At 37.6% G+C, this 12,545-nt stretch overlaps 1 protein-coding gene across 1 annotated transcript; it reads left to right on the forward strand.

Moving 5' to 3' along the window:
- The first annotated feature begins 518 nt into the window (after nucleotides 1-518).
- Nucleotides 519-10,229, forward strand: LOC145574374 (psbP domain-containing protein 2, chloroplastic-like). Its single transcript, XM_081632145.1, has 3 exons — nucleotides 519-955; nucleotides 1,047-1,202; nucleotides 9,733-10,229. Exons 1-3 carry the CDS (start codon nucleotides 569-571, stop codon nucleotides 9,991-9,993), a joined length of 804 nt encoding a protein of 267 aa, XP_081488271.1. The 5' UTR covers nucleotides 519-568; the 3' UTR covers nucleotides 9,994-10,229.
- Nucleotides 10,230-12,545: the final 2,316 nt, after the last annotated feature.

Consider the following 12,545-nt stretch of genomic DNA (forward strand, 5'->3'; position numbering starts at 1 on the left):
ATTTTATTTTGGGGGTGGGGATGTTTGGGTCGTTGGGGGTTTGGTTTGAACTTTGAAGTTGGGGTTTGGGTTTGTTATATGGGCTAACAATATACTCCCTCCGTCATCAAAAGTGCGACTTATGTTCTTGTCTAATCTAGATGTTTTTTATCTATTCGGTTCGAGTTTGGATCGGATTATATTTAGGTAATGAGTCTTTCAATTCGATTATATATGTAATTATGTCGAATTGAGTCAACTAACTTAGAAGTCTATGCCACCTTACTTATTATGAGATGCACCTCTATGGCTCTATGTCAACCAAATGCTAATTTCAATTCAAGTATGGCTAGATAATTAGAGCTAGATCATTTTATCAGGTTTACTCTTCACCACTCTAACTTCCATCTATGCATTAATGTTTAAAAATAAGATTATTGTTAACTTTAAACGCCGCATTTTCAAATCATCTTAAATCAACATACGTGTGACTAATAATTTTGGACAAAAATAAGGGGGTGTAGGGATATTCTAGTGAGATCTCTCCATGTCCTAGCACCCACTCCCATAAACAAACACCTCCCTCCTAATGGCACTCCAACTAAAGATAAGTCCATGGAAGAAAACAGGGGGAAAACACAAACAGAGATTTCCAGCCATGGAGTTATTCACAATTCACCTTCCTATCCCAAACCAACAATTCCCACATTCAAAAACCCTTAAAACACTCCAACCCTTAAAGACCCATCTCCCCAAAACACCAAATTCAATCAAATTATCACCACATTCTTCAATTATTACCAAAAGAAGAACCCTAAATCTCTCAATTTTTGCCCTCATTTTATCATCTTCTCTCCCATTTACTATTCCCAATGCAATTGCAGATGATATTCAAGAAAAATCAGAGCTTGAACTTGAAAGATACACAGATTCCGAAGAGGGTTTCACTCTTCTTAAACCTTCTTCCTACGTTAAGGTAATTTTACCCCCATTTCTTTCTCTTTTTTCAGTGGGAATTTAATAAAAAATTTGTGTTTTTTTATTGGAATTTGTTTGTTGGTTTGAAGGTGGATAAAGCAGGAGCAACTGTATTGTTTGAGGAGGAAAATAAGAAAGCAAACAATGTTGGGATTGTGGTGAACCCAGTTCGGCTTACAAGTCTTACAGAATTTGGGACTCCTCAGTTTGTGGCTGATAAGCTCATTCAAGCTGAAAAACGCAAGGTTAATTTTTCTTTTCTTTTATTTTAATTTATGTTGGTTTATTGAGAAATTTAGTGTTTAATAAGTATGGATTAATGGGTATTTCCTGGAAATTTGAATGGGGTATGTTTGAAATGTTGATTGAATAAAGGATTATTCTGTTCTAAGGTGAAATGGCAATGTTAGCAAGTTACTTTGATTGGAAAGGTGGATAATTGTGAGGATTAATGGGTGTTTAAGGATATGGATTGATTAAAGAACATAATTGTAAATTTTTAATTCCAATTACTTATGTTAGTGTAGTGATTGTTTCGTCTGATGTTCCTGGTATGATAACTTGCTCGTTCTGTTGTATGTTGTATGTTTTTTTTTTTTGATGCAAAAGAGGGGCTAGGCCCCGGGAAAAAAAACAAACTAAAACAAACTAAACAATAATTAAACGTGGCAAAGCCACCCCAACGATGTCATCATGCAGAATACGGCCTAACTCAGTAGGCGGGAATTGAATCAACTCTGTATTGTTGTTCCGGTGGACACCCTGGTTGGCTAGCCAATCCGCTGCTCTATTCGCTTCACGATAAATATGCCTCACTTGCACCTGCCAATTTGAATCCTCAATGAGCTGCTTGCATCTTCTTATTATGTGTACCCCTTGGCCTCGGTGATTATCTTCATTATTCAGAGCATCAACTACCACCTGACTATCCAATTGAACTTGGATTTTGGCTGCCCTCATGCGCTTAGCTAGCTCCAATCCATGTTCGATTGCTCTCAGTTCAGCCATGAAAGCATTGCAATCTCCTAACTTCATCGAGAATGCAAACAACATTTTTCCAGTCGAATCACGAATTAGCCCACCCCCACCTGCTGGTCCTGGCGCTCCTCTCTGTATTTAATGCTAGCCAACCCACACATTATTCTCCCTCGCATTGCTATGCATATCATCCCCAAGAATGCGGCATACCTCTTCAAATCTAGCAATCAAGAATTGATTAATATCAATTGGAGTCTCCTGGGTTCGATTAAACACCACATTGTTTCGCCACTTCCATATCCACCATATAGTAATGGTGAAGTAAGTTGGCCAGATTTCAGGGGAGAGATCACTATGGCTCTGAATTTTAATATTCCTTGCTATCCATTGCTGTAAATTCCCATTGAAAAAACTCGGGGCTGCAGCAGGACCACCAACCTGCCTCCACACTTCACGAGCAGCTCTGCAATCACGCAAGGCATGAAGTGTGGTCTCCTCATAATTGTGGCAATTCAAGCACCAGGGGGCTGTTGGTTAAATTGCGTTTAACTCGATTAGCCTGTGTCATTATTCTGTCGTGCATAGCTAACCAAAGGAACACTTTTGCTCGTTGTTGCACTCTCAATTTCCATATGAGTTTCCACGATCCATCATCACCTATGTCATCATCCTTCTTGATAATTTTCATTGCTGATTTGATCGTGAACTTGCCTTTAACACCACTTCCCCAATACAGTAAGTCACCCACTGTTGGATCATTCCTGAGAGCATGTGCTTCAATTAGTCTCAGTACATTTGCTGGTAACAAATCTGCAAAAGACTCCCACTTCCACCCATTCTCAACATCCCACATTTCTTCCACCGTAGCACCATCAAGTTGCTCAGGGGTATCTACAATTGCAGCAGCTCTTAGGGGACTCGGCATTGCCCAATTGTGATCCCAAAAGAGTGTAGTAGCACCATTATTCACAGCCACCCTCGACCCCTCACTAATGTATTTAGCATTATCCGAAATGCCCTTCCACACATTAGACATATTCGCCTTAGCCTCAAACATGTCAATATCACATCGACCTTTACAATATTTTGCTCTTAGGACACGAGCCCAAAGTGCATTCGGCTCAGTTAATACCCTCCATCCTAGCTTGGTGAGGAAAGCCGCATTTAGTTGTCTTGCGGATATAAGTCCTAAACCCCCTTGTTCTTTGGGTTTTTGGAGACAATCCCAAGAAATAAGATGAATTTTACGATGCTCTTCATCCCCTCCCCATATAAATCTCCTAGTCTTCTTATCAATTTCATCACAGATTGACCTGGGAATTTTTCCCGTTTGCATTGCATATGAACTCATAGTGGTTAGAGTAGATTTAGCCAAGGTGATTCTACCCGCTAGAGACACATATTTAGATTTCCATCCTGCAAGTCTCCGATCAATTTTCTCACACAAATATGCAAAGGTATCCCGGGTCACCCTACTTGTTAAAGTAGGCATTCCAAGATAGGTACCCAAGTCTTCAGTTTCATCAATACCCAAGGCATGACAGATTGGAATGATATCTTCCGTGCGCATATTTTGAGAAAAATATGCACGTGATTTGGGGTAGCTTACCTTCTGCCCGGAGGCACTACAAAAACGAGCCAAGCATTCTTGAACCACCATTGCTTGCTCAACTATTGCTTCCGCAAATAAAATGGTGTCATCAGCAAAACACAAATTCGAGAGCTTCGGCCCATTTCTACTAGCATAGATGGGTTTCCATAGATTCTGAATGATTGATTCTTCAATAAGCCGGTTTAATCTCTCCATGCATAACACAAAAATATACGGAGACGGAGGATCCCCTTGTCGAATTCCACGGCCCGGTCTAAATGCTTGTGGTGGTTCACCATTCCAAAGCACCCGCAGAGAAGAAGTAGTGATACATTCCATAATAAGATCAATCAGAAGGGGTGGGAGTCGAATCTCATACAGAGTATCACGGATAAAATCCCACCTAAGCCTATCATAGGCTTTCTCAAAGTCTATTTTAATTGCCATTAGACCCTTTCCTCCCCTTTTATTCCTCATGGTATGGATGACTTCCTGAACGATGATTATATTATCCGTAATCTGTCTCCCCGGAACAAAGCTTGTTTGAGTGCAAGAGGTTAAATGTGGCATCATAGGTTTAATCCTATTTACTATAGCCTTTGTAATAATTTTATAGGCCACATTACAAAGGCTAATTGGTCGAAATTGAGTCGCAAGTTCTGGATGATCAATTTTTGGAATAAGCACAATAAAGGTCTCATTTAAATTTTCCGGAAGCCCTTTACCGTTTAACGCATCAAGAGCCACTTTGTAAACATTCTCCGCTACCAAATCCCAATGTTTTTGAAAGAACAAAGCTTGGAATCCATCTGGCCCGGGAGCCTTCATTGCTCCCATCTCAAAACCGGCTTTCTCTATTTCACATCTAGCGAATGGTCGAGATAACAAATCCCAATCTCTTGCGGTAAACTCTGGGAAAATATCCGTTGGAAGAGGGCCGAGAATAGTATCATTTTCTTCGGCAAATAAATTCTGAAAATAAGCCATAATATGCTGTTGAATTTGCTCCTTTTCGTATAACCAAACACCATCCACACTATCCTTAATTGCATGAATATTATTTCTCCATCTCCTAGTAATAGTACTAAGATGAAAATACGAAGTATTTCGGTCTCCATCACGAATCCATTCAACTCTTGATTTTTGATACCATAACAACTCTTCCTGTTCAAGAACCTCATCCAATTCTTTCCTGAGCTTTGCTTCGAGTTTAATAAGGTCCCGGGATTTTTGTTGTGCCAAACATTTCTGAACACCACCAATTCGAGCAAGTAAAGTCCTTTTCTTCTTAAAAATATTATGAAAAATCTCCTTATTCCACTCTTGTAAATCCTCACCCACTTTTTTTAACAAGGGAACCAAAGGACTATTTTTCTCCCATTTTTTCTCACTAAATCCACGGAATTCATCATGTGTTAGCCAAGCTGCTTGGAATTTAAACGGTTTATTAATCGATGAGATTGGTGCAAAGCCATTCGGTGAGATTAATATGGGGCAATGGTCAGACGCGATAGCTGGTAAATTCTTTGCCCCTGCATTCGGAAATTTGAGACTCCACTCGCTGTTACACAGTGCCCTGTCCAATCTTGCACTAGTCCATGTATCCACTGAATTCCCTCGAGACCAAGTATGTTTCGGCCCACTAAATTCCACCTCCAAAAAATCCATTTCCTCCACCCATTCATTAAACCGAGCTGTACGTCTAGAAGTTTCAGGGCAACTAGAACTACGCTCATGAGTGAATCTAGTATCATTAAAATCACCGGCTACTAACCAAGGCTGGTTGTGAGTTGCGGCAAAGTCTTTGAGTTCCTTCCATAAATCACTACGTTTCACAGAATCCGGGCTTGCATACACTGCTGTAAAATACCAGGGGTCCCCTCCAATTCGCCTAATATTCATAGTGATATGTTAATTATGTTGCATAATAGGTTCAACCGTGACAAGATCGGGTTTCCAATAAATCCAAATCCCTCCACTAAACCCTTGTGCATCCACTCTAGTGTGACCCAAGTATCCTAGAATACCAGAAATTCGTTCTGCTTGTTGCCCTCCCATGTGAGTTTCAATGAGAGCTAACACATTAGGCTTATATTTCCTAACTACTTCTTTTAAAGCACTAATAAAAGCACGACTACCCGCCCCTTGTACATTCCAGACCATACAAGAAATAGGCAGAGAGTTTGGAGCTAAGTTCGGAGTTGTATCTTCCATTAAAACAGGGATATGAGGTAAAGAACTTACATATGCTTCAGAGATGATTCTCATCAAACGGCTTATTTCATTGGGAATCCTCAGTGTGACCACCAACTCCATCGGTTCTGGGATCGGCTCCATCCAAGATTCCATCCTCACTTCCAACACATTTGTCAGGGGGTCGGCTATGCCCATATATGGAATCTCCATTGGTTGTCCTACACAAAGTATTTTCTCCGTCGGGATCATTAATTGGATGACATCCGAGGGAGGAGGAAACGTGTGTGAGTTCCTGCGAGATTGTATTGTGTGATTCAATGTTTGAGGCCTCGTTGTTAGCTTCTTTGTGCTTCTGTGTCAATTTTTCTGGCTGCTCAATATTAGCGTTTTCTTTCCCAGGCTTATCTTTTCCAAAAGAAGATTGAGATAAATCTTTTGGTTCAATCACGTTTGTTATTTAGGCAAGTGGTTCATTATTTTTGGTAACTGATTTATTAACCTTTGACATATCCTTCTTCTTATAATGCTGCTTCCCTCCAATTCGAACTTCTTGACTAGACTTCCCATAATTAAAGGGAGCAGCGTTTGGTGACTTGCCAAATGTGCCCTGGGATTGTTCACCAAGGCTAACCGTAGGAATATTCGAGCTAACATAGGCAACATTTGATATATTCAAATCTTTTTGAGTATCCCCTGTTCCCAAATTAATAGCATTCGATAAAATATTATTTTCTTGAGAATCTTTTGAGGAAATATTATCATTATCACCTTGATCCGCAAGAATATCAAAACTATTATTTCTTCCCTCAATATTAGTGCTTGGTTTAGTTTGGTTCCTTGGGAGAGATTGATTTATTTCCTTAGTTACTCCCTGCGCATCTTTTGCTTGATTCTGTCCACCTTTCTCTGTTCTCGGATTTCTTCGTCGACCTGGTTTTTTAACCAACATCCAATCACCATAATCGTCAGTTTCCACAGGCTTAGGCAGAGCTTCCTTGCGCTGAACTTGAACACACTCTAATTGACTATTAACATTATCAGTCATCATATTATCAGTAGGAACTTTTGATGCACATTGATCTTCAATGACCAAGCTTCCCACACTTATAGCATAACATCTTGATCCCTTCATACTGTACTCTCCAGATTTTCCCTTTAAGCCAGAATTTTGATAACAAAGGCTTCGAAAGGTCAATCTCAACACTCAATCTGGTAAACTGACCTCTCTCAGCATAAGCAGTGGACTTATCAACTCTTATAACTTTACCAATTTTAGCTCCAATTTTCTTGAGAAATTCCTTATCAAAATATTCAACCGATAAATTCGGAATTCTCACCCACACAGTTAACACACTAATTGAAGCTTCCTCAGGGAAAAAATTTGGAGTCCATTTTCTTATCGTGAGATACTTATCATCAATAAGCCATGGACCCTGAGTAAGAACATAATTATAATCATCCACATTATTAAACCTAGCAATAAAGTATTTGCATCCAATATCCGTTAATATCAATTCTCCTTTGAGCTGCCATTTGCGCTTGAGACGCTTCATCAGTCCCATATAGCCAAGACTACCATCAAACATTCTAATAATTAGAGTGTTTTTCCACGGTTTGCGCATAGCACGCTTCTCTTCCTTTGTGAGTAAAATAACAGGGCACCTGTCATTATCCTCAATACCTTCAGGGGCTTCATCATCATCCTCTTCAATGTCTATATGATTATCTATGTCTGCTTGAGCCGCCAATTGGGTATCTCTCAGGAGGTCCCTAAAAGATTTGGGTGTTGCTCCATTGATAGGTGGTGGGGGATGCATCACCCCTGCATTAGGGTTAGGGTTTGGCTGAAAAATTGGTTGATTTTGCAGCCCATTTTCATTTTCAATTTCCATAGTAGCATCTTGAGGAATTGAATCAGTTCCATGATTAAACATGTATTGCGTAATCTTTCTTTTTGGCTTTTTGTTTGATCGGGTTAACTGATCGAGTATTTCAGGGGAGTTCGAGGGATGCTGGTGTGCGCTCATTTCTAGAGAGAATTTTCGGATAAATTAAATATTAATAGAAACGTTGTTGTATGTTGTATGTAGTAGTATATGTTTGGCATTTTATAATGAAAGTGGATTATATTTGCTTGATTGAATAACAGTCAAATGTTTAGTGCTGTCCAACCAAGGCCGTTGCAATGATTTTAGGGGCCATGTTCTAAGTTAAAAAAGGCCCTTAATAATTTTAAAATTATACTTCATATAATTTTTTATCTCTATTTAGGTGATGCACAATTTTCCTATACATTACAAAATAAAAATGCGTTCCTATAACAATTATATACGAAGTATTTATTTCACCAAAAAAAGTATACGAATTATTTAGAGTGTGAAAATTAGCTCAAGTGGTAAGAGCTCCCCTCTCGATTTCAGGAGATCTTGGGATTGATTCTCACCCCCCTGCAGCTGTCTAAACACCAAAAAAAAGAAAATATACGAAGTATTTAATTATGCAAAACCAAATTCGGATTTTTTATTCAAGTTGATAATAGCAACTAAATATAACTCAAAACTTATATACATCAACTTGACTCAATCTTATGGACTTATTCTAATACTCGTCTCTCTAATTTGCTTCAGAAGATTTTAACCTTCACAAAAAAAAAAAAAAAAAAAAAAAAAAAAAAAGTATCAGTTAAAGAAACTACTTTGTATTTGACATCATCAAAACTAGAAAAATTATTTTAAAAAAAAATTACCTAAAATCAAACAAAGGATGGACAAAGAAGGAATAACTCAAATCAGTAATTCTTTAATTCCCAATTCATTTTTGTTTGATTGTGTATCAAATGGGAATGGGGAATTTGGCTACAACGACTACAAATATTTTTTTTTTTTCCATTGAAAATTCTTGAATGGAGAAATAAGCAATACGAGTATAATTTTCCACGAAATTAAATTGATGTAATTATGATAATAGTAATTTGGATTGATGGAAGAATATATAAAGTTTTAGAAATTAATATGAAAGCTAGAATTAAGGCTGGAAAATTAGCAATTGTTAATATGTTGGATTGCTTAGTGTTAGAAACAAGAAGAATTTTTCCAACTTAAAATATATATATATATATATATATATATATATATATATATATATATATATATATATATATATATATATATATATATATATGAAAAATAAAATGAAAATGGGCCCTCTTGAAATTGGGGCCCTATGCAAGAGGGCTTGTTGCACTTGCTCTTCTACGGCCAAGTGTCCAACTATCTGGTTCTTTTGGTATTGAAGAACATAAATGGAGGAGGTCGTTTCTTTAGAGATACTAAGAGCGGTGTAGGGGTCTGATTGAAGAGGGTATATAGTTTGATGATTATAGGAGGACTTAGCTACAAGCCTACAAGTTTAAACACATCTACATGTTCAATCGTCATTCTTGCTATGCTTCAAAAATGTGTGTGGTGTCAGCTGTTGTAAAATGTTTATGCTTCCATACCCATTTCTAGAGTATCAGATTTTGGACACAGACTCTTAATACGTAATAAGAGCCTAAGTAAAGTAACTTCAGTTGTATTTCTTGAATCAGTGGCACATACAATGATACAACTATACAAGTGTAGCACACTCAAAAGTCTTTTATATCATAAAACTATATGATAAACTGAAGTTTCCTGGTGATGCTGATTTCTATATTAATAGTCTCTATCTAACCATTACGAAAAGACTTTTATATCATCTTACATCTTCGGTTTCCCTGCTTTTCGTGGATGGGAGCTAACCTCATTCGGTGAGCTGTAATTTCTTGAATATCTAGATCCTTGTGGATGTTATAGAATAGGAGGGCTAAGTTATAAATAACTTGACTATGGATGATGTCTTGCAATTTGAAATGTCTGGAGATTGGTTTTCCTCTTGCAATCTTGAGTTTTGTCCCACACATCAAAAAGTCTAAATACTTCAACATGGGTTTTCTTCTCCTGGGATAAAATTATTTTTGGTGTTAATAGGAAAGCACTAAGGAAGCTGAAGTCATAGGAGTAGCAGAAAGACCTGGCCTCGATGGCTTACCAGTGTATGAGTTCGAATATGTCGTTGATAGCACAAGAGGAGGAATGAAAAGGATATTCTCAGCTGCATTCGTCTCTAGAAAGAAACTCTACTTGTTAAACATATCTCATGTCGACAAGCCAGAAAGTCCTCTTGACAACCATATGAGGACAATGCTGGAACAAGTACTTCATTCCTTCGATGCTGTACCTTCTACATAAAACTTGTTTGCACATTCTTCTCCTTCTGGTTAATGTATATTCTCATACATCCTTCAAATTTACAGCTTATTGTTCATCTAATTACATTCTTTTTCCTCTATAACATTTATGAGAACAACAATTTTGGAAACAAGATCCAGATTTAGCATCATTTGTAAGCTGCTAGTATCTGCATTATGGCAGGTTTTCAATTCTACTTGCATGTATGGCCCTCGGTGCCTGTTGCAAACTACATAAGAATCCTCTAGTCTCTGTATGTGATGATATATAACATGAATCTTGTGTCCCAAATTTGTGTTCTAATATGTGCCCATTTAATAAAACATTCATACTAGTTACATTATTGGCTGCGATATTAACATGAACGGATGAACCAATGATAAGAATAACAGATTAACAGGTTGCAAACATTGTGGTACATAAAAGGATGTCCAGTTGCCCCAACTGGATTAAAGGATGTCCATTCTGGAGATTATTTGGGAAGTTTGCATTCCTCTAGAAGGAGACATATGGACTGTGTGTGTAGACGTGTAGTTCTTATGTAAGAGGTTCCAGCAATACAAACGACAGTGACTTGGTTTGTATGAACAAGTCCATATATGCCCGATATGGGAATTGCTTCCTCGGTTCCTCCTACCGGATATGCACCTATTCGGACTCATGGATGAGAACACCCTGAAACCCTTTTAAAGAGATTGAACAAGTTTCAATTGATAGACAAAAAACACACACACACAAAAGTCATTATTTCTATCTATTGATAAAAGTCATTACATGGACGTTATCAAATCTAGGCTAAAAGTCAAAAAATCCTCCTTTGAAAGAGAATCATATTTCATCATTTATATGAGCAACTTAAACATCCCTACACACTTCAACAAGGAGCTTATTTTAATGACATCATGTTGACCATACTCCAATATTTTTATGTTGACGAACATGTAAAGCTTCCTAAATAGATTTCCTACCCATAATTTTTGGGGCAAGTGGAGAAGTCCACATGATGCTTGTCTTTTAACCTCTTCATAACTAGATTAATCTTATTTTTAATGTAGCGTAAGACTAACGATGACTCATTATACTATTACATATCTATAATGTTGCATCATATGGTTATCCTACTACTCAAGTAATGACTGATTCTTGCTATTATATTTTTGTAGACAAACAGTGGCGGATTTAGAAATTTGACAATGGGGGGACAATATCGATAATTCAACTAACATCAACTTATTTAAAAAAAAAACGGGTACACAATACAAGTAATTTGGGTTTGGTTGGGAAATAAGAATAAGGGAGTAGTCGAGTGGTATGGTTGAAATAAAACACCCCAAAAAAAAAAGAGTGATGTTACAAGAGGGATTCGAATGCCATATTATCTTGTGATGTTAATTTCTTAGCAAACATTTGCCGAAGATGCTCGCTGCAGTCCATGACTCGTGGCCACGTGGGTGGTGGTTCGTGCCTTGTAGTTGGGAAATAGGAATAAGGGAGTAGTCGAGTGGTTTGGTTAAAATAAAGAAATTTTTTATTTTTACCACCTCCAAAAAACAACTTAATTGCTTTTACCACCTCCATAAAAAAAGTTTTATTTTATCACCACATAAAAAAAATGAAAATTGACTTTTACCACCAATCACCGCCAACTAACGAATTCTGTCCATAAATTCGTTAGTGGGGCCTATTATGTTCACGTGTCACCATATTATTGGGTAAAAAAATAAATAAATTAACAAATAAAAAAACAAAACCCAATAATATGGTGACACGTGGACATGGTACGCCCCTAATGGATTTATGGACGGAATCCGTTAGTTGGAGGTGATTGGTGGTAAAAGCCAAATTTTTTTTTTATGTGGTCGTAAAATAAAACTTTTTTTTATGGAGGTGGTAATACCAAATTTTTCGTTTTTTTTGCGGGTGGTAAAAGTCAAAATAACCTAAAATAAAACTCTCACAAAAAAAAAAAAAAAAAAAAAGGAATGATGTTACAAGGGGGATTCGCACCCTGATCTAGGTAAACCTGAAATGATAGTTCTCTTGTGAGTCGGGTTTTAAAGGCCAAATACTACCCAAATACATCCATCTTTGAGGCTGCTCTTGGCCCGGTTTCAAGCTACTCTTGGCGGAGTTTATGGAGTTCGAAGGCCCTAGTTAAGGAGGGTATGCTTTGGAGGGTAGGTGATGGCCGCAATATTAAAATTTGGGATGATCCTTGGCTCATTAATGAGGGCAGTCGTTTTGTTTCCACTGATCGCAGAGTTGAAGATTGTGAAATGGTTGCAGATTTAATTGATGATACTGAATGTTGCTGGAATTTGAATATATTGGAGGACATTTTTAATGAGCAAGATAGGAATGCCATTTTAGCCATTCCAATCAGTGACCGTATGCCTAGTGATTCCCTTACTTGGGCATATTCTAAGAGTGGATTATATGAGGTTCGATCTGCCTATTTGTTGGGTTCCTCTCTTGACTTGGATGGCTTTGAACATTTTTGGGTTGAATTATGGAAGGCAAAGACCACTCCGAAGGTGCGTCAGTTTTTGTGG

The sequence above is a fragment of the Chenopodium album genome, chromosome 13, assembly GCF_948465745.1.
Source record: "Chenopodium album chromosome 13, dcCheAlbu1.1, whole genome shotgun sequence".
Classification (NCBI taxonomy): domain Eukaryota; kingdom Viridiplantae; phylum Streptophyta; class Magnoliopsida; order Caryophyllales; family Amaranthaceae; genus Chenopodium; species Chenopodium album.

Coding starts and splice junctions, on each gene's coding strand:
- LOC145574374 (XM_081632145.1), top strand. CDS start 569: ATGGCACTCCAACTAAAGATAAGTCCATGGAAGAAAACAGGGGGAAAA. Junction 956..1,046: donor AACCTTCTTCCTACGTTAAG/GTAATTTTACCC, acceptor GTTGGTTTGAAG/GTGGATAAAGCAGGAGCAAC. Junction 1,203..9,732: donor TTCAAGCTGAAAAACGCAAG/GTTAATTTTTCT, acceptor TGGTGTTAATAG/GAAAGCACTAAGGAAGCTGA.